Source organism: Podarcis gaigeae (genome assembly GCF_964106915.1).
Source record: "Podarcis gaigeae genome assembly, chromosome: 1".
Lineage (NCBI taxonomy): Eukaryota > Metazoa > Chordata > Lepidosauria > Squamata > Lacertidae > Podarcis > Podarcis gaigeae.
The window spans coordinates 59,423,894-59,450,902 of record NC_139678.1 but is presented as its reverse complement, the minus strand read 5'-3'; the positions used below and the strand labels follow the sequence as shown (position 1 = coordinate 59,450,902).

Sequence of the window (27,009 nt, the reverse complement as noted above, 5' to 3'; positions counted from 1 at the left end):
AGAGCTTATCGTGGGGCAGCTCTTACTCCCTGAGTAAAACAAGACAAAACTAATTGGTCTGAAAGTTCCACTGAAAGCAATGGGGGGCTTCCGTTTTGACTAATTTGCTCTTTTCATTTCTGCTGTAGAGCTGAAAGGGAAATCTTAAAACCTAGCTGCTAAGGCTGCAATCCTGTGCCTAACCCTGCAGGGCGCAATGGGAATACTGTACCCTGCCTTCTTAGTAATCATGTATATAAGAAGGTCACATCAGCATACATAATTTTCTCTTCACAACAATCCTGTGAGGTTGATGAGCCGAGAAAGAAACTGAATGAGCATTAGAACTCAGGTCTTCCCGATCAAAATTCAACAGTCTTAATGACTGAAGCCCCTCTGGCTTCTTTAGGTATGGAACTGAGCTATAAAGATGTTTGCAGATGTTGTTCAGATCAAGATAAAACAGAGCAAGTATTCAAAAGGTGGGGAAGATGCACCTCGTCACATTGTAGTTTTAGAAAATTAAGTTGATCACATTATTATCATTATTTATTAAATTTGTATATCACCCTCCAAAGATCATAGGGCAGGTCACAACATAAAAATACAAATGGAAACATAAAATACATAATAAACAAAGGAAAACAAACCAGTAATGATGGTGATCCATAATTTTTTCATTACAATTTCTTAAGGTGATATTTTCTTAGCACCACCACCAATAGTAGGAATAGCGAACCTGATGCCCTCCAATTAATGGACTACAACTCTCATCAGCCCCAGCTACCAGTTATGGATGATGGGTGTTGTAGTATGACAACATCTAGTGAGCGCCACTGGCTGCACCTGCAATACTGTGAAGAACGCATGGTAGATTTGTGTGCTTCAAAGCATGCAGCATGAAAAATCTGGTTTCCACATCATTCCTTCTTTCATTTCATAAAAAGCATTCACCATGTAAGACCTTGTGTAAGATATAGCACAATGCCTTGCTTCTACCTATACAAGCAAACTGTTGGATTTGCATTCTCTGTGCTTACATAAACTTACTGGCACTAAATTCAGAAAAGTCCATGCGTACAGGGAAGAGGCCTTATGCTTGTGGCATCCAACCCAATATCCCAACACAAATCAGTTGAATGTGCTTGGGGCTTAGACTATTCATGAATCACAGGGGTGTATTGTATTTATAATAATAAAGATATTCTATTCTGGAAAAGATAACATTTTGGAAGATCAAGGTGATCCTTTTATTAAAAACATGCTTGATTTCTACATAGCAGACCGATAGTTTCCCATCTGTTCATCTGTCAGTGGACTTGGTGAGCCACTTTTGTTATGCTGTGTACATCCGTGAAAATTATGCTTTCCTAATTACGAAAAATATATTCTTGCATGTGAAAAATGTGGTAAGCAAGCAAATAAAGCAACTTTAATTCTGTGGCACTATATCTGGGTGGGAGCAGATTTAAGAAGACAGAAGAAAACACTCCACTTTATTTTTACATTATGTCACTTAATGCATGAATGGGAAGAATACTCTGCCTTCTTTCTTCACCTTTGAATTTGATTTTGTGAAGACACTATTCCAGCACTGTTTTCACAGTAAATAGAAAGCTTCAAAGCCATCTAGGGCCAGGCAAGGGAGTTTTGCATTTAACTATAGGGTAAAGCCTGGATGTCCATCACCAGCTAGTCTTCCTCACCCTAACATTAAGCTGTATACTCAAGAGGTGTCACTGGAAAGACTGCATAAGAAGTTTAGGCTAGGTGGTTCCTTGTCAAACAGGAACTTAGTTCTCAAAGTGGTAAACTATCTGCATCTAGTATGCAATTTTGAAAAATGTAGGCAGAAGTGTTGCTATTCCCACTTAAAATACGTATATGCATTCCCATAAAAGAGGGTGAACTTGTATGCAGAAAACATCTATGATAATTAGTGAGGGCAGTATTTCAACACATTTCTAGAATGATTTTTATCACAATTAACAGAACTGATAAGAGACCTTCTACCAACCCAGCTGTCATGTTTTAGAATCATGTCCCTTTGTTATCCAGTATGCATTTAGAGCTTAACTACTGCTCCAGAATCTCTGATGTAGTTACAATAAACCTATCCGAAGGCCAAATATCAGATCATAATGTAACTGGAGCTCTGCTCATTTATAGCTGACCTGAACAATCAAACTCAGATTGAAGCTATCAAGAATCACCACTGTTCAAACCACAGGGGAAAGAATAGTTTTAAAGGGCCAGTCATTTGCCTGTGGGTTGTGCCCCAGAGTGAAGTGACATTGTAGATTCAGTTACAACCAGAGGCATGTTCACACGCAAATGTTCCAAGTGTAGATGGAAGCAGGGATGCGCATTCAATCCCTCCCCCTAGCATCCTTGTGGCCAGCACACAAGGAAACCTTGTCCCCAAAGTTCTCACGAGCATCTTGCCCACCACCCCATTCCGGACCTCCCTTGTGTTGCCCAATGGAAGTCTGCAGGCGGCTTCTACTTCTGTGAAGTTGAACATGTGAAGTTGAGAAGAAACATCTTCCATCATGTGCAGTTAGGCACTTTCAAGCAGATGCAAGACCTTCCTCAGACAACATGAGGACAGGTAGGACCGGGAGGGGAACGATCCATGAGGACACTGGTGGCAGGGCTTGTGTGTGTATTCCTGTCCCTGTACACACTTTGGAATCTCTGTGTGTCCAAGGTGTCAATCTGAATGTGCCTCAAAATTCAACTTTTTAATCTGAAGCTTTGTTGATCAAGGACAGGGAACTTTTAAAAAACAAAACAAAATCCACACCTTTAAAAAAGATCATTTTAGTGGCACAATGACCTTAACAGATATTAGAATCGTGTCTCATCAGGTGCGCCAAAAAGGTGCTGCTTTTTAGATCCTCAAAACTTGCTGCACTGAAAAGATAACTGTTCATAAACCTTTTGAAGTCGAGAAATCGAGCATTTAAAAGAGCCCAGGAATTAGCCGGTAAGGTACTGCGTCAGTATACTTCTTCCAATCGTTGCCATACTTGCTGGAGCATCGGTGTTCATCCCGGATGCAACGATGAACCAGAAGAATGGTCATATGAATTATGTAGAAGTAAGGCAGAATGTGTTCAAAACCACAACATAGACAGTATGCCAGGGAGCCCATCAAGTCGCCTGTATAGTTAAAATGGCGTGCCACTCCCCAGAAGCCGGATGTCAACAACTTGCTGTGGTGTTTGATCCCATCTGTTGACGTATAGGAGCATTCAATGTACTTGGGCTTTCTGCCCCAGATTTTACAGTTGCCATCTGTACGACGAAAGAGATCTTTCTGATGATTGGTCATTCTAAAGATATAGTAGCCCACTAAACCAAATAGTAGAATCCCAACTGCACTGCTTGTAGCCAGATGGACAGGGTGGTAGACCAAGTATAATCCCTAAAGAAGGAGAGAGAAACATACCCCATAAGCAAACGTTTATACAGAATTGGTAGCTGTCTGCTTTCATTAGAGGAGCCCATACTAGAGAATGAAGCTGTTGCCTGCCAGGGGGTGGGGGCGGGGAAATTGCTCTTATGATAAATACTCTATAACACAGATAGATAAGCCACAGATGACCCTGCAGTCACTCGCTTTGTCATAATGAGAGCCAATATGGTGTAGTGTTCAGACTGCTGGATGAGGACTGGGGAGATCTGGGTTCAAATCTTCGCTCAGTCATCAACTCCCTGGGTGAGTTTGGATCAATCACTACCTCTCAGCAAAATCTTCCTCACAGGGCTGCTGCAAGGATAAAATGGGGTGGAAGGAGACCACTTGTATCCTGCTTCTTAGGGGGGAAAATGGGGCAGGATATAAAGGTATTTGGTTTGGGATGTCAGGAGCCACAGCATGTGTCCAAAGCAGTCAATAAAATTGAACAGGACCTTTACTGTAGCAGCTAATAATGCCACTGTTGTTACTACTGTTTCTAGGGATTAATGAATTTCACATCATGAACATATGAAAATACCTGCAGTGTATAGAGATAAGGAAGCCAAACAGTGTCTCCCCAGCCCAGGTACCATCCAAAATGATCGTGACAGATGTCCATTGTTTTCAAATACCAGGCTTCATTCCAGAAAAAATCCAAAACATATATACCCTGAAAAAGAACACAACAGAGATCGCTAGGGCTAGCCATAGATGGACAACTTGAAAATTTAAATGCTTAAATCGCTAGATTTTGGCAGTATAGTCACATCAGGCTTCTTTTGATTGCTTCTGCTAAGCCTCATCTTACAAATTTTCTTATTTGAGATGGGATAAAAGTTTTTGACAAAAATGCAGTTCTAGGCACTCTACACTTCAGAGAATCAAACTTCCAATATTTGAAAGTATAGCTAGCCCCTAAACTTGATGGGCACACACATGCACACTTATGTGAGCCATAATTCTTTACCACACTAAGATCAGAACTCACTAACTTATACTGATTATGGGCTACAAGTTTTAGCCTGAAGGCACTTTGCTGAAGTAAAGCAGATCTTGTTCTGTTCAGCACCTGTATGAGTGACTGGGAATCACATGTACGCTACCTTGAGTTCCATGATGGAAGAAAGTTGGGATATAAATGTAAGCAGGAGCAAGGGGATGAAGCTAGATATATGGAGCACCTATTAGATCCTAAATTCCATCAGTTTATATATTCAGAGCATTAAGATTCACTTGGCATTTAACAAGGTCTTGGCTTACCTGGAGGACATTGACAAGTATCATTGAGTTAGTTACTTGTCCATATAATTCTTGTTGTTTCGCTGCATAAGAGAGGTTGATCAGAGTCCATGCTACAATGCCTGGGCGGCCATTGAAGAACAGTTTGAAATCAAACCACTTTCCTAAACGAGGATTAAATTCAATTCCCATCATGAAGTCATAGAAGAAGTTACCAGTGAATTTGCTAAAATTGTTTAAAACAAAAACAAAAAATTGAAAAGATTAATCTAAAATCAATTTCAAAACATGATATTGAGAAAATTCTTTTAAAAGGCACATAATTACAGTGGTAAAAGGTAAAGGTAAAGGGGCCCCTGACCATCAGGTCCAGTCATAACCGACTCTGGGGTTGCGGCACTCATCTCGCTTTATTGGCCGAGGGAGCTGGTGTACAGCTTCTGAGTCATGTGGCCAGCGTGACTAAGCAGCTTCTGGCAAACCAGAGCAGTGCACGGAAACGCCGTTTACCTTCCCGCCGGAGCGGTACCTATTTATCTACTTGCATTTTGATGTGCTTTCGAACTGCTATGTTGGCAGGAGCAGGGACTGAGCAACAGGAGCTCACCCCATCACGCGGATTCGAACCGCGACCTTCTGATCGGCAAGTCCTAGGCTCTGTGGTTCAAGCCACAGGGCCACCTGTGTCCCTTAATTACAATGGTACCTCACGTTAAGTACTTAATTCGTTCCGGAGGTCCATTCTTAACCTGAAACTGTTCTTAACCTGAAGCACTACTTTAGCTAATGGGGCCTCCCGCTGCCGCCAGAGCACGATTTCTGTTCTCATCCTGAAGCAAAGTTCTTAACCTGAGGTACTATTTCTGGCTTAGCGGAGCCTGTAACCTGAAGCGTATGTAACCCGAGGTACCACTGTACTTACTGACTAGTCTAATGAGTTTACATGGTTGTATGCTATAACAGACAAATATTAGATTCCTGCATCTAGGATGTCAAGTGGGAAAGCAAACGTAGGGCGCTACTGGATTGATTTGTTTTATTTATCAGAATGAAAAATGCTCATCAAATGTGCAAACACCATAGATGTAGTAATATATGCAATGCCAACATACCGATCTTCTGCATTAGTGGGGAAATAGTAGGCTTTTATCATTACAAATATGGAAACGGCATAGCCCAGGATATTTGCACACCACAAGAGAGGAATCCAGTTGTCAAAAATGATGGTGGGCGAGAACCAGTGGAAGTGGTAAGTGTTTGCAAACCAGAGTATGTGCGTGATAAGCCAGGCTTGAAGTCCATTGACCTCATATTTGAGTACTGCGCCTGAAAGGGAAGAGAGTTGCATGGTCCAGTTTAGTGATAGCACTTGACAAAGAGGTAGGGTAGTCAGTGTGATATCCAGTGGTTGTGAACTTTGCAGTTCTGTACCCCGTTTTCATAAAGTGATGCAAGTCTTCATAGCGTAGAGTTTTGGAGTGGAGAGGAACCAGCTCATCCTACCCAGTCTACTTGTTTGTATTTGCTTTGAATGTAGTGGAACATTTTAAAAATCACCCACTATCCCAACCCATTCCAATAGTACAACATGGGCAACTGTGTACCCAGATGTATTTGTAGACTGTCCTTTCGCAAGAGTTCTCAGAATGGTGAACGCTTGACAATATAACGCTAAATAAAGCATTAGCCATAAAACCTATTTTCTGTAAAATTGAGTATCAACTACTGTTAGCCAGGATAGCCAAATGGAACCTCCATGTTTAACAAACACATAAAGAAACAGGAATCCTGTGGTTCTCATGTCCTGCTTGTGAACTTCCTGGAAGCATGTACCTGGCTGTTTTTGCAAACAGGATGCTGGATTGGATATAGCCAGCAGAGATGTTCTTAGGTTACATTCCTTGTCTGTGTTATGCATTGGTTTAGTTCTCAATCTTTAATCTGACATTAGGATGCTCTCGGAAATTCAGCCAATATTAGGATGACCTTGATGAAGAGAAAACGTTTCCCAAGTGATGGATGTCTTGTTAGCTTTGTGGAATGCTACTTGCATTTTTACCAGGGACCTTGTAATTGAGCTTTCAACACAGACCTCAAACCCACAGGCTGAATGTGGTCCTCTGGTCTCTGCGCCTGCCCCTTGGGACACCCTAGACCACAATCCTTCCTGTCTGGAGCATGTCTTTGAACTATGATACTGCCTCTTGCTTGCCTGGATGTAGGATGTATGCAAACAGAGGGTGTGTTTGTGTAGCAACATCACATTTTTGTGTGGTTGGAATGTAGCCTTCTGCACAAAGGTAAGCAACACCTATTGCTCCAACCACATTTTGCCTAGGACCCCACCCACGTTTTGCTTCTGGCCCTACCCATCGCTGGCATGTGGCCTCTTGAAGGTTGCCCTTGAGGTAATGTAGACCTTGGCCATCAAATGGCCATCCGTTTAAATCTGGTCCCCTTAAATGGCACATGCCTCCCTGATATTCCTGGGGATTTTACCCACCTGAGCGTTAAATCAAACAGCGTCCTCGATTACCTGTTGGTTTCCAGGGATCTACTTAAGTGTATTTCCACCTTTAAGATCGAGAACGTATAATCTAGTGATCATCTTCCCCTTATAGCCAAGCTTTCCCTGAACTGGCAGTCGGAGCCTCATAGACATGCGACCCAGATGGTAACCAACGAATCTCTCCAAGTAAGAGGAATCAAATGGTCGGAGACCCAGGCTCAAAGGTATCAGGAATTCTTTCAAAAAGAAATCCTTGGGCCCCATCCCAACATAGGCTCTGCCTCAGACGAGCATAGCATAGTGTTGAAATGCTTCCACCATCTTACGACTGATCTTACGTCCTTCTTCAGGTTACCACCCAAAATATTAAATAGAAATGAATATACTTACGGTGCCCCCTGGTATAACTCTCAGTGCAAACAAGCAAGACAGTGCCTTCGTGCTATATATAATGTATATAAGACCTCCGGTGCATCTACTCTGCCAGCTAGTTATGCACAAGCCAAGCTAGTTTACAAACGAACACAGAAAATTGCCAAACGTGAGTGGCAACACAATCGCTGGCAGGCTTTGATTACTGCTTCAAAATCACACAGATCCAGGGAATTCTGGTCTTTGATCAACAGAAGGGTGAGGAAATACCCAAGGGCAGTCATCCCTGCACCGACATGGGAATTGTTCCTGAAGAAATGCTTCTCACAGGCGGATGCTCCCTCTGACCACCTGACGCATCTGTTTACCCACTTACCTATTTGGCCTCCCACCGATCCTGACGAAATAACCAAGCTAATAGCTCAGCTGAAACCGGGTAAAGCCCCAGGGCCCGATCTGATTCCTGCCGAAGCCATTAAACTACACCCAAAATGGTGGGCTGGCATCTTGGCCAAAACCTTCGATGCAATCAACGCTTCTGGCCTCATCCCCAAAATATGGAAGGAGGCCATTATAGTACCAATTCATAAAAAAGGTTCTCCAACGGAGCCGGAAAACTACCGTAACATCAGCCTCCTCTCGATCATAGGGAAAATTTATGCCAGCTTTTTGCTGACTAAACTATTGCGATGGGTAGATGAGACTAATCAGATTGGCCACGAACAAGCAGGGTTCAGAACTAAACGCTCTACAACCGATCATGCGATAGTTCTTTATCATTTTGCACGGAAGTACTCCTCTCCTCCCCGGGGCTACCTCTGTGCTGCCTTCTTAGACCTAAAGGCAGCCTTCGACAGCGTTCCTAGAAATATCCTATGGGAGAAACTTGCGAAACAGGGCATTGATAGAAGACTCTTATGGCTTATAAGTCAGCTCCACGAAGATACCCTTGCCAGAGTGAGACTTACTCCTGCGGGCAACCTCACAAATTCGATACCAATAAACAAGGGAGTGCGCCAAGGATGTATATTGGCTCCCTGTCTTTTCAACCTATTCATCAGCGACATGCGAGCACCCCTAGTTAACTCTTCTCTAAGTACACACGCGCCTAGACTAGCGGACTACCGCTGCCCACTCCTTTTATATGCGGACGACGCGGTAATTCTATCTTATACACGTGTTGGACTAACCAGAGCTTTGAATATCTTTGCCACGTATTGTCAACTCAACCATCAACCATGTTAAATCCAAGATTCTGATTTTCTCCAGAAGCCGGAGATTATACGAATGGAAGCTTGGTGGAGCAAAAATAGAGCAAGTTCTAAAATTTCAATACCTAGGAGTTATTTTTCAATACAATTTGGGGTGGAAAGCTCAAATTCAACACCTACTTAACAAGGCCAAAACTCTGTCATATGCGCTCCTCCGATTCTTTTTTTCGGATGGAGCTTTGCACGTTCCCTCGGCCCTAAAGGTGTTCAAGGCAAAAGTGGTTGCCGTGCTTGCTTATGCTGCCCCGCTTTGGGCTGTGATGACAGATCTTGCTCCTCTCGAGGCACTGCAAAATCAATTCCTACGTCGGCTCCTAATGCTCCCCCTGTGCGTAAGCAACGCAGCCATGCGACTAGAATTGAAGATCGCATCCTTAGAAACTTGCCTGTGGAAGAAAGTCTTCAATTATTGGTTATCATTGTGGCATAGATTACCAAACAACTACCTTGTCCAATGCTTATGGCGAGATGAATTCTCTAGCCTTTGGACTAGTAGAATTCATGCCAAACTCCTGAGTTATGGAATCTCTCCTTCAGATTCCCTAAAACTAGACCAAATTACTGCTCAAAGACTGATCCGCCAAAGACTGGATGACATCGATCTACAGCGAAATTATATGCTGGGGGGAGGTGTTTGTTCGCCCCAGAACATTGGTATCACTTTAACTTACTGCGTTCCATCATACCTCTCCTCCCTTTCGACTGTTGCCCATAGACTGGCCTTCACCAAAGCGAGGTTCAACGTTTTTCCCTCCAACGTCCTGAGACATAGATTCTCAAAGGGCCAAGCCCCCGCCATGTGCGAATGTGATAAGGAGACACCGGAGTCGCTCCAGCACATTATGTTCACTTGCCCCCTGTTTAATGTGCCACGGGCAAATTTGTTGGGATCAATCATACAGAAACTAGAGGGTACCCCACCAAAATTCCACCTTGCCCAAATCTTGCAGGATAAGGATACTCATACGACCCTGAAAGTGGCAAGGTTCCTGGTCGCTGTCCTTACCCAAAAGCGATGCCAAGGAGCACTACAAGCTAACTAAGGCGTAGTATGCCATTCTATCTTATAGTATTTCATTGTTATAGTGGTGTTTTAGCGGCTGTTTTCCCCACGTGCACAAGTTGTTATTTATGTGTTGTTTTTACCTGTATGGGCCTATGGCCGTAAATAAAATTAACTAACTAACTGGAATTATTAAAAAAAAAAAAGGTAGACCTTGGGCTCCCTGCCTCTGCTTTAGCACTTCGTAGTTTTTCGTAGTTAAACTTCCTGGGATCAGTTGGCATTGAGCTGGAGGCATGTTGCATGTGAATCACTTTTGCAGAGTCAAAATGGTTTCTACAGTACAATGCAGCATGCCTAAGCATGTATACACTACACTGTAGAATTTTATTTATTTATTTATTGCATTCATATCCCAACTTTCCTGCAAGGAGCTCAAGGTGATAGACATGGTTCTTTGCCTCCCTCCTTTATCCTTACAACTCCTCTAACCACTACCCCATACTGACTTCATACAACCCTCCAAGGGGCAAAATCTAAGCATCTGAAAGACACAGATCCCACATTCTAAGAATTCCTTTGGGGTGTAGTTGTAAACAGTGCCTTTTCTCCTGCATCACAAAAGCAACACGCTTATAGGCTTGAGTTTGCCTTTTTAGGTCTCTGCACATGGATTTCTTGGTGATGCTAAAAAGCCTTGTGAAGAAAAAGTATTGGCAAAAATGAGCTTACCAGCGGGTGTGACAGCCCCTTCTTGCACTCCTCCTCGAAAATAAGGAAGAAATTTGTGACAAAAGTCAGGAAGCATGTACAAAAATACCTGTAACAAAAATTAATTTGTGAGAAGCATCTTAGACTCGAAGAATTGTAGAGTCAGAAGGGACCCTGAGGGTCATCTAGTCAACCCCCCTACAATGCAGGAATCTTTGTTATAAAAACGTTAAATGATTTCTGAACTGTCAGGGAGTTATGAAGGATGGGTAATTTTGGCTTGTGTTCTCAATGCTCTTATTTCTGACAGTTGTTTTTTTCCTTCCAAATCCCGTCTTGATAATTCTACTCCCTGCAGTTTCAGGCATTATTCTACATTATCTACATTTCTTCTCCCTGTATAAATTCTTATGTACCTACAGTCTTTCTAATGACTCAGTAATTGTATTTGGTGTGTGTATGTATGTAGAACATGAGTGGGAGGACAGAGTACTGGAAACAGCAATACAAATGAAAAAGAGTCAGCAGTAGAAATATCACACACGGGTCCAGAAAGCCAGGGGTCTTAACAGCTGATGCAAATCGGGTGGTGACAGAATGCTGAATCCCAGAGTCTTGGGTTGCTGCCAATAGCATTCACAGGATAATAATGGACAGTCTATATTCCCCAGTTTCATGTGTGAGCTTTGATTCTACCAATAAAATACTGTTTTGTAATCAGAAAAGCTCAGTTTTGATCACATACCTGAGACTGCCTTACTTATGCCCTACTGGATTCCAACAGAGAAGCCTCAAGGCACATACCTGGAAGATGACCCAAGAAGCATAGAGGGTCGCAGCTTTCCAAGTCAATGGTGGTGTCTTGTGCCAGATATCCAAGAGACTGGCTTTCCCCGTGACCAAGTCAATGGCTGGCTTAGTTAGGGAACAACTGTACTGATCGCATGCCATTATGAAATAATATACAATGAAGGGTGCAAATAGGAGTAGAAAGCTGACACACGCCAAGGAATACCCGTCGACTTTCCTGAAACGTAAGAGACACAAGAAACCGAATAGTTGCAAGATGCTGCTGCTTTGATTATGGCCCGATTTAGACACAGAGATAAATAATTTGTTTATTGTGCAGTGCACGGGGTCTCAAGGATGACAGTAGACTTTGCAAAACCAACCAACCTACACACACCCTTCTTCCTGCTATATCAACTTATTTCACCTAGGCTCACTTCCAGCATTTGCATCCTCTGAAAAGCCATAGCAAGGGACAAATTTCACGGAGGTAAGTGACATCTTTGGGGGAAGGTTCAGCATCCCGAATCTATTTTCTCTTTACTTCTAGAAATGGGCCTGCTGCCACTGTATTTATTTTGGCATTGATCCCAGATCTGCGACTCCAAATAAACCTACTAGGGGTACCTTTCTGTTTCTTGTTCATAAACATCTGCATATTACTGTTAGAATATTCTGTTCCACCTTAAGGGACAGGCATGAGACTGTTGTGTGTCACATGTCTGTTTACAGTCCAGCACAGCTTGCTGGGAACTTCTGTTTGTGTATAGCTTTTGTTTTGCTGTCTTGCTTTGGACATGAAGGGGAGAAGATATTCTTTCCTTTCGTCCTGATGTATGCTGGAAAAACTGCTTGTAAATATGCTCAACACAGCCTCTCCATGCCACTTCTGTTGCGCAGCGTTTTACTCTGCTGAGTGTGTGTGCCCAGCTTCTGAAGGCTTTTGAAGCTAGGGTCGCAGTTTCATGCTGATCCAAGGTCTGGAGATCACCCGGCACACTGGCTGGTGGGCTGGGGCCAGCTGGGGGCCTGCCAATTGCCCCCGATTCCTTGGCTGCATCCCAACAATTAACCCATGTAATCAATGAACGTAACTTAGCACAAGACACCTCCCTCACCTTCCCGCTCGGGATCCAACTCATATAATAGATAACCCCTCTAACACAGTTATATAATAGATAACCCCTCTAACACAGGCCTAAGGCCACATGCAGCCCTCAGTGTAAGGTCCAAAAGCCCTCTGCAAGCAATGAGTTCAGGCCTCTGGAAATAGGAATTTGCTTCTCTCCCCACAATCCTCCTGCATGAGGAGAAAGAGAGATGGGGGTGTCCCTGCTCTGCCCTCCCATTCTGGCCCTGGCATATTAACACACCCCCCCCGAGCAATTATCCCTGAGGGAATGTGTCCCCCGCATACAAAAAGGTTGCCCATCCATGTTCTAAAAACTTCCAGGACAGGAAGATCAATAATCTGTTGATTGCCTTAATCATGAGGATTGCATTGATACATAAAAATCCAACACTGCCTCAAGTGTGGCAACTTCTGAAAATTTTAATTGTATTCTCAGCTTCCAGACTATCTCAAACTATACCAGTTAGAGACGATGTCTCCCGGCAGGTTTCCAAAAGAGGCGTTTGAGTCGATTTTTTGCTTTCTTTGGTACACAGATAACTAAAAGGAAATGAAGACATTAATCTGAAGTGGAGCTATAATTTGCTCTGGAGAATGGGTTGGACCTACATCACCTCTAAAGCATAGCCTTCCAGCCTTATGATCTGACACTTCTTCATGTTGCAGTACTGGAAGCAATTTTTATCTAGCACCTAAAACTATGTTAGGGCGGTATTCTCTTACCAGGCCCTCCCCCATTGTCCTTGAGAGGTTCCAGTTCCATTCATTACGGATTTACTTTTTCCTCCTTCAGAAAACTGTGTTTGCCGACAGGCAGCCATTGGAACCTACAGGGAGAGACGATAGGAAATTCATAAACTGTTGAGTTCAAAACAATAACACACCCCTGCCTGAAATTCTGTGACTTGCACTAACGTCTTATGCTTGACTATGGCAAATCAGAGTTTGCTATCTTATTTGCAGGGGGAAATAATAGTTTGCATTTGTATACAAAGCATGAATTTCGTGTTATATCAATACAACATAAATAAGCCACCAGAGTTCCCAAGCATTGGATTTTTTTGCAGGCCTTCTTCGGGCACTTCCCACAACATTAGGTGCTGGCAATCTTAAAGCTGGGGTGGGGTGGGTCTCCCAAAGTCCTTTGCAAGTCTCCTGCTCCTTCTTTAAAATCACAGCAAGTTCGGGCTTAAGACTTCTCTCCCCCTTCCGACGGATCTCACTCCAGAGTGAAAGGGATTTTGACAAGTGGGGGGCCCCCTGATCAGGATCTGGTCCATGGAGCCTAACAACTTCTGCACCCCTGGGCTAGGCTCTCCTCATGCCCATATGGAATTTCTTAAGAGACACATCTATGAGAATATCCTACACACACATGTTTAGGATTCAGAGAAGGCTGAGTAGAGTTCTACCTGCACGACAGGCCTTCCCCACATACTGAAGCCCTCAGAACTCCCTGAAAATCTCAAACATCGTGCAGGAGGGGATGTGGAGAGCTGTGGAGGGTGGGGGAGAGGAACTGGCAAAATTTGGCCAACATGAAAGAGACCAGAAGAACACAGCAGCAAGCTGCAGGGGATCTCTCAGACGAGGCACTGTGGAACAGCATTACCAAGAGATTACAGCTTCCTGCATTTGTATGTGTGCTAGAGATCATAAACGTGGAACCAAAATGGATAGGGTCAGACCCAAGCAGCAGCCTGTAGAGTCCCTGCAGTACTTCTGCCACTAATCGTTTTGGAAGCCCTGGGCCTAGCCCACAGCTGTTTTGCAGAGGCCTACTATATCCACTCCAGTTGGAGAACAGCCTTTACCAAAGGTGTCATGGGCTTTAAAGACACTCGAACTCAGGATGCAAGGGAGAAACGTGCTAAGAGGAAGGCACGCTTGGCAAATCCACACCGTGATCAACTCCCTCCCAGAAACCAATGTCCCCACTGTGGAAGGACGTGTGGATCCAGAATTGGCCTCCACAGTCACTTACAGACTCATTGTTAAAACCGTGTTTATGGAAGACAATCTTACCCGGCTATGAGTGATCGCCAAAGACGACGACGACTACATCCACTGCTGTCATTCCAAACAGCTTTTACAATACTCAGGATTAGGCCACTATGTTTGCATTGTTCTGGCTCACTGCTGCATCACACAGTTTTGACAGCTACAAAATGCAAGGCTCCCTTTGCCTTTAACAAAATCAGTGACCTTTTAACAAAAAGGTCCTCGCATACAAATGCAGAAAACAAAGCTCTAAAGTACAGATAAACAAGCCCAAGCTTGTACTACACTGTACCATTGTATACTACATATTTCCAAGCCTGACATTTAATGGTTTATTGAGGCTGTCATTGCTAAACAAACCTTAACCTGCCCAACACAATATAGTTCCGAGCAGTGCTATTTTTCTACAAAAAGAGATGCTGGAACTCACCATGAACAATTCTGTGCAGTCTTTGCTCTTAAAAAAGACTTCCACATATGAAAGTGAAAATACTAGGTTTCCACCAGTGTGATACAGTGATTGGAGTGTCGGACTATGACCTGGGAGACCAGGGTTCGAATCTCCACTCAGCCAAGACACTCATTGGGTGATCTTGAGCAAGTCACCGCCTCTCAGCCTCACAGGATTGTGGTGAATAAAAGGGGGGGGGGGGACCATGTACACCACCTTGACTATCTTGGAGGAAAAGATGGGATATGTATGCAAAGAATAACAATAAATTTACCCAAGCAAGCTCCAAGGAAATAAGACTACCCTACAGTTTCCCACTAGGCCAATTGCTACAAACCAAAATGGATTATGCACACATAATAGGCTTCCAACTTCAAATCAGACTTCCTCCATCTGTGGCTTGTTGGCTACAGCTGATAGTAGTTAAAGAAAAATTTCAAAGAAAATAATGGTGCACACAGGTTTGTAGACACTTTTTGTCCTTACTTCTTCTATTCTTTTCGTATTCCTTAAGCCAAAGCAAGACAACAGCTTATGAATTAAAAGTTGACCCAACTGGCCAAAAACATCCTTACAAAAAGAGGTCTTAATGCCAAAACTGGATGCAGTTAATAACGAGTGGTACAAAAAAAGCTTCCTGAAAGGTGCATAAAAATGAAAAGAAAAAAAAAGCCCTTAAAACCTCCATCTTATAACAAACTGTTTTCAGGTGAATTTTTAAATACTGAATTCAACCTTCTCTCATGTTTTTTTCCTCGTGTATGAAGAGTTTAGACTTTAGTATCTTAAATTATCTAGGACTGCTAACTTCAAGAGGGTAACTTTATTACCCCCTTTATTGGCGAACAATGAGCTTCTCTCCCAAAGGCCACCTTTTCACAATTATTTTGGATCTCATTGATTGGACTCCTGTGCATATATTACTTGCGACGTCATTGAGGTGATCAGCTTCACTCTAAACTACTGTTTTGAGATCAGGTGGTCTCCGAGCAAAATGAACCCAGCCTGGTCATTTTTTAAATAATATAGGATAGGTGATGTGGTGCTAGTCTTCCCAGGTTCCAAAGCTTCAGTTAGCACAGGCACAACATTACCTTGCTGGGATGGTACACAGTGTGTTAAACCAGAGCTCCAAAATCTGCACTGGCTCCCAATTGTTTACAGGGAAGATTAAGGCATTGGGTTTTAATCTACAAAACTCTTCAAAATTAAGAATCAACACACCTCTAAAACCACACCCTTTATTCTGAAACATCCAGCATCATCATAAACTGTGTTCTTAATATCATCTCTGTTGCATGTTTTGAACAGCAAGGCATTCAGTATGCTCTTCCCACGAAGATCTGTCAAAACCTGGCTCTGAAAGCTGTCTAACAGGTAGGAAACCTCCAAGTCAATCTAGCAATTTCAGACCTTACTCAGGAACACAGAATGATTTTGCCTGACTGGAATGTGCTCTTCAACAACAATAATCCTTCTTGCTTGCCTGGATGAAGAAATACCTGTTTGTGAATGTGTAGACGTGCCAGTTTATGTACAGCTGGAATGAGTCACTGTAAAAAGTAGGAGACACATCTGTTGCTCTTGCTCTGTTTCATCTCTGGATTCATCTGACACAAGCCTCAGGCTGAAAAAGGTTCCCATGCCTACTATAAAACTTTCAGTTGCGAGAGCTAATAGAATAATAATTTATTATTTACATGCTTCCCATCTGACTGGGCTGTCCCAGAAAGTGTCAGGGAATCTTCATTATAACTGGGATATATAAGATCAATATATAAGGTTATATTATATACAGGGTTATGTACGTTCCAGCCCAAGGGAAGGACGTGAGGCAAAATTTTTAAAATGGCCCTCTTCCATAACACCCTCAAAAAGTGTCTGGTTGTTTTTATTTATTAATTAAATATATTATCCAATTAATATAAACATTACATGTGCTATATGAACTCCAAATGATAATACAAATATTAGCAAAGAATATCACACAATGTAACACATCCTGTTATAGAAACCTTTCAAGATTCCTACTGTATCTTAATACAAAACCAATCTAATATTCTTAAATAAATATATGAATTATCTCAAAAAATCTCATTATTGAAAGGGATGGGACACTTCATTATTGAAAGGGATGGGGCACTTCAGTGTGATAATTAACTAACATTATTTCCCCTCCATTTTTGTTTGAGAAGGCCAACATCCCATCTAGTCTAGCATCCGGTTCTTACAGTGGCTGAACAGTGGCCTATAGGAAACCAGCAAGCAGGTTTGGAGCACAAGAACCCTCTCTCCTCCTGTGGTTTCCAGTACCTCGGGTTAAGAACTTAATTCGTTCTGGACGTCCATTCTTAACCTGAAACTGTTCTTAACCTGAAGCACCACTTTAGCTAAGGGGGCCTCCCACTGCCGCCGCGCCGCCGGAGCACGATTTCTGTTCTCATCCTGAAGCAAAGTTCTTAACCTGAGGTACTATTTCTGGGTTAGCGGAGTCTGTAACCTGAAGCGCATGTAACCCGAGGTACCACTGTACAGTGGGACCTCAGTTTTCTGTTCCGGAATCTGTTCCAGAAGTCTGTTCCAACTTCCGAAATGTTCAAAAACTGAAGATCAAAGGGCTGTCAGCAAGGTGAATGGAGAAAATGGAGAAATGTGCCTCGGAAGCCATTTGACTTCTGAGGCATGTTCGAAAACAGAAGCATTCACTTCCAGGTTTTCGGCGTTCAGCTTCCGAAATATTTGGCAGACGAGATGCTTGACAACGGAGGTTCCATTGTACTTTGTTTCTTTCTCTCTGCAGTAGCTGTTCTGAAATGCAAGGGCAACAGGTGCCTTAAAAGGTAAAGGTAAAGGTACCCCTGCCCGTACGGGCCAGTCTTGACAAACTCTAGGGTTGTGCGCCCATCTCACTTAAGAGGCCGGGGGCCAGCGCTGTACAGAGACACTTCCGGGTCACATGGCCAGCGTGACAAAGCTGCATCTGGCGAGCCAGCGCAGCACACGGAAACGGCGTTTACCTTCCCGCAAGTAAGCGGTCCCTATTTATCTACTTGCACCCGGGGGTGCTTTCGAACTGCTAGGTTGGCAGGCGCTGGGACCGAGTAACGGGAGCGCACCCCACCACGGGGATTCGAACTACCAACCTTTTGATCGGCAAGCCCTAGGCGCTGAGGCTTTTACCCACAGCGCCACCCGTGTCCCATAACGGGTGCCTTATGCATGTATTTAATAAAATTTATACACTGCTTGACTGTAAAAACAAAAAGTTCTCCATTTCATAGAATCAGAGTTAAAAAGAACCCTGAGAATCATCTAGTCCAACCTTCTGCATTGCAGAATATGCAGCTGGACTGAACCTGCAACCTTAATGTTTAGCAGCACCACACCCTAACCAACTGAGCTATCTAGTGTGACCCATTTAAACAAGTCTAAAAATATAAGCAACAGTGCGTGCTCTTCACTTCCTCCTTCTTTGTCAAATTTTTAAGGTTACAAAACAAATGATATAAGATCAAACATGGAAATGCATGTTTCCGTTTGGTACATGCGCCTCCTGGACTCTCTGCATGACAGCTTCCGGCGAGGGGTGGGGGTTGCTAAAGGGGGTCTTGTTACCTCCTCACTGTTCTCACTAGAAGTATCCCAGAGCCTCTCCCCCGATTCCCTTTCCGCTGGAACTCCTGCTCTCCCCCTACTGGTTCCTTCTTCTGCTGTAGAGTCTCTCCTATTCTCCTGGAGCCTCTCCACCACCTGTCCCTCCGATGGCAGTTCCCTGACAGTACATTATTTACAGAGTAGAAACAACCCTGTCCAGATAGTTATGTTTTGTAAACTGCCAAACTAATTATTAGTCAGCAAAGAAGTTGTGAAATATAAAAACTTATGACTAATAAATATTTAGCCTCTACATAGTGTTTAGCTGTGTTTGAAGTCAAGAGAGAGTGACTTGCATGAAACTACCCCAAATAATTCATTGCTATGGCAAATACAGGGACTTTCTGGCTCACAGCTGACTGCTACTAGTTTGAGGTCTGCTTCAACAATATTTGCACACATTTTCAATGTCAGCTTCCTCTAGTCTTGCTCTGGAGTCATTCTACACATTTTACAGAAGAAAGTATTAGAATTTTGGTTGAATTCTGTATCACTTCAGATACAGGTACTTGTCCATGCTCTAGAGCAGAGGGGGTTCAATCTGGGTGTGAGGCAATTTCCTTCAAACCATGTTCAGTCACTGACATCACTCCTGATGCTGATTGGTGGGCAGGAGTGAAATCCTGCATTGGCTGCATATTCCTGCAATCTTCCCACCAGGGGCACAAGGCAAAGCAGCAGGATTGAACTCCCTGCTAATTCCATATCGTCTAGCGTCCGCCTCGTCAAGTGCCCATTCCATCAAATGTCTGTGGCAAACCCGGAAGTACCGGAATGGGTTACTTCCGGATTTAGCACGCGTGCTCAGACGCGGCGCTTTGTCCAGCGTCCTTTTCTGCCGGGGCTTCGGAGCAAATCCTGGTTGCAAAACAAGGTACTTCTGTAATAGAGGGTGTTAAGCAAGGATGTATACTGGCACCCTTCCTATTTAATTACTATATAAATACAGCAGTGCCTCAGGTTACACAGGCTTCAGGTTACAGACGTTTCAGGTTACAGACTCCACTAACCCAGAAATAGTACCTCGGGTTAAGAACTTTGCTTCAGGATGAGAACAGAAATTGTGCAGCAGTGGCGCGGCGGCAGCGGGAGGCCCCCTTAGCTAAAGTGGTGTTTCAGGTTAAGAACAGTTTCAGGTTAAGAACGGACCTCCAGAACGAATTAAGTTCTTAACCCGAGGTACCACTGTAAAGATAAAGAAGCTGTTGCACTGTGCTGGAAAGAACATTACCAGCATCTCCTTAACTGCAACTCCCCCACAGCTGCTGAGGTCCTCTCACAAATTCCACAAAAACAAATTAGAGATGAGCTTGCAGTATCTCCAAATCTGGGTAAGTTGTGTACAGCTGTTAATCAAATGAAAAACAACAAAGCCACCGCACCTGATGGGATACCTGCCTGAAGTCTTCAAAGTGGGTGGAAATGAACTTGCACAACTTCACAAGCTCATGAAAAAAATCTGGGAGAGGAGATCCCAGCAGACTTAAGGGATGCCAAAATAATCAATCTCTTAAAAAAAAGGTGACAGAACAGATTGCGCAAACTGTCAAGGCATCTCTTTATTAGCTGCAGCTGACAAAATTTTTGTAAGGATCTTAGCAAACCGTCTCTTAACAATATCTGAGGTGACCCTTCCTAAATCCCAAAATGGTTTTTGACCCTCTAGGGGGACAGTGGACATGATTTTCACCTCTCAATATCTTCAAGAAAAATGCAGAGAGCAAAACCAGCCTTTTTATATGGCTTTTATTGACCTAAGACCTTCGAAACTGTAAATCGTAATGCCCTGTGGAATGACACAGTGCCAGATAAATTTGTGAACATGCTTCGGCTCCTCCATGATAATATGATGGCCACAATCGCAGATAACAATGGCTCTCAAAATGAACCATTCACATTGAGATCAGGTGTTAAACAGGGTTGCATTATTGCCCCAACTCTATTCATTATTTTCATTGCCATGATCCTACACCTTGTCAAAGGGAAACTCCCCTTGGGAGTAGAAAACATATATTAAACAGATGGAAAGCTCTTTTATCTGAGCAGGCTGAAAGCAAAGAGTAAGGTTACTGTACCTTTCATCCTAGAGCTTTAGTATGCTGATGACAACGTAGTGTGTGCACACTCAGAAGATGACCTCCCAACTTACGAAAAGTTTGGCCTATCACTCAACATCCAAAGAACCAAAGTGCTGCACCAAAAAGCACAAAACAACCCCTCTGCAGCACCACAAATCCAACTCAATGGTGTAACGTTGGAAAATGTTGATCACTTTTCCTGCCTGGGCAGTAATCTTTCCATGAGGGTCAACACTGATGCCAAAATCCAGCATCGCCTGAGCTCTGTGAGTGCAGCTTTCTCCCGATGTGCAGAGTGTTTGAGGACCAGGACATTCGCAGGGAAACCAAAATGCTTTTTTACAAAGCTATTGTACTACCAACCTTACTGTATGCATGTGAAATGTGGACCATTTATAAACGCCATCTCCAACTCCTTGAAAGATTCCATCAACGGTGTCTTTGAAATTTTTTACATATCACTTGGGAATACAGGCAAACTAATGCCAGTGTACTGGAAAGATCACCAGTGTCGAAGCAATGATTCTTCAACACCAGCTTCATTGGATTGGTCATATTGTGCAGATGCCTGATTATTGTCTTCCAAAGCAACTACTCTATTCCAAATTTAAAAATGGAAAGCATAATGCTGGTGGTCAACAAAAGAGGCTTAAAGACTCTCTCAAGGCAAATATTAAAAAATGTAGTATAAACACCGACAATTGGGAAACACTGGCCTGTGAGCGCTCCAATTGAAGAACAGCCTTTACCAAAGGTGTCATGGGCTTTGAAGATGCTCAAACTCAGAACGAAAGGGAGAAACGCGCTAAGAGGAAGGCACACTTGGCAAACCCTTACCATGATCAACTCCTGCCCAGAAACCTATGTCCCCACTGTGGAAGGACATGTGGATCCAGAATTGGCCTCCACAGTCACCTAAGGACTCATTGTTAAAACTGTGTTTAGGGAAGACAATCTTACTCAACTACAAGTGATCACCAAAGAAGAAGAATCACAATTAACAGAGGTGTCAAGCAAAGATGTATACTGGCAGCCTTCCTATTTAATTACTATATAAATAATTTAATCCCTGATATGGAATCCCCCTCCTTTTCTGCCCCCACCCTTGCGAATCGTAAATTGTCAATTCTGCTCTACACCAATTATTTAGTTTTGTTATCTCAGAATAAAATTGGAGTTAGGAGGGTGCTGGTTAAATTGGACAGCTGTGTAAAAAAGAACACCTAAAAATTAACTATGATAAAACCAAGGTCACTGCATTTGGCAAGAGGACTACCAAGTCCAGGTGGACTCTAGATTGTTGCACGCTTGAGCAAGTACCCAGATTTAAATATCTAGGATTACTTATTGATGGAAAGTCATAATGGAAACACCATCTGGAAGCAATTAAGCTAATATTTGGTCACTACTGGGCAGCTATATAGGTTCTTCCATTCAAAGGGTGGCCAGTTAGTAAACCTAGCTATTAAGATCACTGTCTCTAAAATCATTGCTCAAATGCTCTACCGGGCTGAGATTTTGGGAATTGGTGTTAGATCTGAAATAGAGGTCCTACAAAATAAATTTATGAGGTTGATTTTTGGGACTTCCTGGCAGAACATCGGGAGACCCACCACAGAAATGAGTTGGGCCTTCCCTCACTAGCAGCCAGAATTGATCTAGCCTATCTGAGATGCTGGCATAGACTAAATGCCTTCGAGGATCATACCCTTACTAAACTCTGCTGGTTAGAGCAACTAAGGATAGAGGGCTGGACACAAAAGTGCCAAGATAAGCTTAGGGCTTATAATCTTCAAATTGAGAACTACTTAGTCCTTAGCCCAAGTGACCTGTAGATAGATGGATACAACTACAAGTTGACAGAGTCACCAATACTGCAGCAATCAATAGCCTCCTGCTTTCCTAATCCCAACAAGAAGTACCTAACTACTTCCATTTCAACATCTTTCTGTACTCTCTCTTAAGCCAATGCTTGCCTCAGGAGGAGGCAAAACCTTTCTAAGTGGCAGCTACCAATGAATGCTCCTGATTTGTAGTGTACAATCCAATACACAAGCAATCTCCCTGGATAAAGCAGATTACCTGTTGCTCCTCTCCCAAATCATCTTTATCCTCATATAGATAGTAAAAAAGAAAACTGATGACCCATCTCTACTTCTGTCCAACAACCAATTCCATCTGCTGTATCAGCAAGCATCTGGGACCCTGCACACACACCATGTGTGGACAAAACTAAACTAGATTTTTATATTGCTATCTGATCTAATTCACTTGCACCAGAATTAAACCAAGGAAATCTTGTGTCTATGATAGGCAGAAAATCCACAGGCACAATATTTTCTTCTCTAGATCTGAGTGTCTGCTGAATGCTTGACTACTGCTTAATTCCTAAAAGCTCAGGTACCATAGAAGAAAGAATCTGGCAACTTAGTACAGCTATATCAAAAGTAGGTTGTTTTAACAGATGAAGATTATGTTTTACTTGTGTGGTTTGAACAGTTCAAAAGGTGAGCTCAGACCAGCCCTGAGTGTAAAGAAAAGGAAACACCCTACTGCATAAACCAATGTATTGTTACTTAACTGGAGCATTGTTACTTAACCGTATTGTTACTTAATGGAGCAAGTATTAATGCACATGGCAAAAAATATTTTAAAGAAATCTAATCTTGTCCAAGCATGAATACAGTACACAATACCACCAGTAGTGTAAAAAAGTAATTTATTGCTAAGCTCTAGGTAGCATTATTATATAGAATAATATAGGAACAGTGGCCAGTGATCTGCCATCATTGAAAAACAAATTATAAGACTGCCTACCTCCAATGTACAATTGTTAGGAACATCTCATTTTCTTTTTGTCCCATCTTTAACATACAGTGGAGAATGCCAACCTTGGAGTTTTATCTGAGCCTCAGGGCTTCCAGCACAGATATCTTCTCAAGGACACACATTTATTACACACTCAAGTACTTTTTATTGGCTTTTACAATTCCTTCTCCTTAGAGTGAGCAGCACGAGTGTGACCTTTCCTACTGTTATGCTCCTAGGTCACTCCCAAGACAAAAATGGTACCTAAAACAGGAGTCAGAAACCTTTTTCAGCCGTGGGCCGGTCCACCGTCCCTCAGACCATATGGTGGACAGGACTAGATTTTGAAAAAAAATTAAAAAAGAACAAATTCCCATGCCCCACAAATAACCCAGAGATGCATTTTAAATAAAAGCACACATTCCACTCATGTAAAAACACGCTGATTCCCAGACCGTCCGCGGGCCAGACTGAGAAGGCGATTGGGCCGCATCCGGCCCCAGGGTCTTAGGTTGCCTACCCCTGCCCTAAAATTACCCATTCTCTCCCCTTCTCCTCCACAAGGAGCATCCGAGATTAAGAAAGAGCCACTTCCTCCTTGGGAACTTTTACTGGTACTGATGTAAATGAATAGGTAAGAGTCAATGCTACTGACATTCTACTTTAAAACATGCCCCAAATCCAGTAAGTTGCAGACCAGGGACTCGCAGAGAAAAGTCCCACTAATATATATATATCCCCAAACACTCTACCTATCTCAAGGAAATCTTGTTCACTTATTGGGAGGGGAGAAGAGAGTAAGTTTCCATTTAGCTAGTTTTCTTTCAATACACCTTGAGGGAATTACTGTTGCATAATGGGAGGATTTCGTTCCCACACTTCTTCCAAAGAGTTTAGTACATTTACCGAATTCACCTTTATCTGTACAGCAACCCTGGGAGCACGACGAGCCCAAGGATGCTTGGTGAAATTTAACTACAGGGTGGATTCTTGAACCAGAGTCATGGTCCAAAACTTGCTTGAGAGTAAGCCTCACCGCCACCACAGCAGTTCATAATTTTAAACCGCATGGAGTGAAAGCTATGTAGATGCAAGTATAACAATAGCTTTTTTCGCCTGCCTCAGAAGCTGCCCCTCAAGCAGAATGTCGCCCTGCCTCCCCTCCCAGGGCTACAATGGTGAACATGTTAGAGGTCTGTTTCATCCACAAGGACGTTAAACAATCTGCACGATATGCAGGCTTATCTCGGTGCACAGGTCGTCAACCAGTCAGATGCTGAACACTTTGAACTCCGTTCCAAAGAAGGTAGAAAAAAGGGAGCTCTGTTTAGTTATACCAATCTGTTATGTACTCTGGCTTGGCAAACATACAAGGTCTTTCTTTTCTTTAAAGAGCAGTCGGCATTATTGCTTCAGCTATACAATCCTCCCCCCACCCCCTCAACAACACTACATTGGTAGGATGCAAAGTTAAGAAAATAAAATGGAATTTAAGCCATTGCAGCCTAGAGATAAAACTGGCCACCGTTAACAGGAGCCTAAAATGACCCCCTTCATGCCTAGTGCCAGTGTTAAAACGGAGGGACGTTATAGTAAATATATTCAATTTCCGTTTTCTTTTATAACTAAAGCTTATGAAACCTGTTGTCCGCTCTTTTTAACTCCCAACAACCGCGACGTGCAACCTTCTCATCGCCGGAAAACCACCCAAGGCGGGCGCCGCTTTATTAATAGCATGAAAAGCTATTTATTTTCTGCTTGCTTCGCTACCGAGACCTCGATTCACTCCAATATCCCATTTCGCTTCGGGTTCCAGAAACCGATTCCCCCCACTTACCTGCGCCGCTGCTGTGCAGCCGCCCGCGAACAACGGACGCTTTTGTTCGCTCCAGCGCCGAGGGCTCGAGCTTCACTCTTCCCCTCCCGCCTCCTTCACCCTCCGATTTTTGCCACGCCCCCTTAAAATAGCACCCTGCACCCATCGCCCAATCACCTGCCGGGTTTGTTCAGCATCATCCCGTGCTTCACCGCTGGATTGGTGCATCTGCCTCAAGCCATCAGCTGAGCCGATGCCAGTCACCATGGCAGCAGCCGCCTGATGAATATTGCGAAGCGGAGGAAGAAACGCTTTGTTGATAAAGAGCGCGCGCGCGCACGAGCGAGCGAGCGGCTTGGCCGTGGTATTCATAAAAAGGAATGTGGGAAATCCAACGGAAGCCTCCTTGCACGTGTTGCAAATCACTAAGAAAAACATGCTTCTTGGTGTGGCATTTTCTAGGAATGAGAAAAAGGCTTACAATCCCGAAAAGTTTCAGGAAAGGGGCAGCTGAAATGGTCAAGGGACAGGAGAAATTCCCATAGGAGCAAAAAAAGGTATCTGGCACAGTATCTGGCGCTTAAAGGAAAAGTAGGGCGCCGGAAACAAATAAGACAGGACACGAAAGGTGAACAGGCTTCTTTGAAAATATTAGGACACGAGAACGTCTGATGAAGCTGAATGTTGGACGATTCAGGGAAGACCAAATAAAGTATTATTTGTTTGAAGATCACAGGGCAGTTCACAACATAAATGACCAACATGAGGACACAAATTACTGTACATTAAGGTTATCAGATTTTTTTCAATGAATCCGGGGACACTTTTCAACTTCAGTAGGAATGATAGGATTTTGTGTGGGGACTGATTTGTAAATCCAAGGACAGTCCCCAGGAAACGGGGACATCTGGTAACCTTACTGTACATACCACCCCCACCAACAAGCTAATAAACTCCTTCCCAGACAAAGCACATCTTCATGCAATGCACAGCTAAACCTCAGAATTCTCTCCCACAATATGTGGTGGCTATCAGCTCAAATGGCTTTCTAAGTAAGTTAGACAAATTCATGGGGAGAACAATGGCTGTATTTTACTTCCAAGATGAGAGGCAGCATGGGTGTAGCCATGGGGGACAGGGAGGGGCAGTTGCCTCCCCAAATCAATGTCAATAAAAATACATAGCTAACTGAGGTTCTCCTCCCCAAAAAAGGCCTACACCCCACTAACAAAAATCCTGACTACACCCATGAGAGGCAGTATAATTGATGTGATTCATAAGTTGGACTGCTGAGCTCATGTCTTGACTTGCATGTTAACTGGATCTTTTCCCCTTACATGGGCTCTATAGTTATAACTTCTACATCACAAACATAAATTCAACAGGTTAATTTTTGCTCTTTCCTTGTTTTTCCGTGTGAGACGGCATAACTCCAGCTCTGGAAGCAGCTGTTCTACATCTATAGAAGAAAATATGGGGGACATGAGCATAGCAGTCTGGGGGATTTGGGTTAAGGTTAACTTGAGTCATGGTCATCCCAAAACTGCTGTCAGTTACAAGAAAAAAAGGCCACATAAAATGGGGGATTCTTAGTAAAGGAGAACATATGTGACTCTTTTTGCACTATCACAGCAGCCCCAGAACATATAAATTAGAAAAAACACTGCTTTTAGACAGATTTGTCTCCTTTTAAGAACTACCAAGGAACATCCATGCAGGAGAAGAAGTTG

General features: G+C 43.1%; 1 protein-coding gene across 2 annotated transcripts; it reads right to left on the bottom strand.

The window, feature by feature from the left end:
• Window positions 1–510: 510 nt before the first annotated feature.
• DHCR7 (7-dehydrocholesterol reductase) lies at window positions 511–25,475 on the bottom strand. Of its 2 annotated transcripts, none has more exons than XM_083750865.1 (8): window positions 25,457–25,475; window positions 13,195–13,298; window positions 11,355–11,577; window positions 10,572–10,659; window positions 5,797–6,010; window positions 4,706–4,910; window positions 3,984–4,115; window positions 511–3,409 (listed from the first exon to the last, which is right to left on the bottom strand). In XM_083750865.1, exons 2-8 carry the CDS (start codon window positions 13,290–13,292, stop codon window positions 2,945–2,947), a joined length of 1,425 nt encoding a protein of 474 aa, XP_083606991.1. In that variant the 5' UTR covers window positions 13,293–13,298; window positions 25,457–25,475; the 3' UTR covers window positions 511–2,944. The 2 variants fall into 2 exon arrangements, with proteins under 2 accessions (XP_083606991.1, XP_083606992.1); XM_083750866.1 differs by lacking the exon at window positions 25,457–25,475 and adding an exon at window positions 25,301–25,411.
• Between the last annotated feature and the right edge of the window lie 1,534 nt (window positions 25,476–27,009).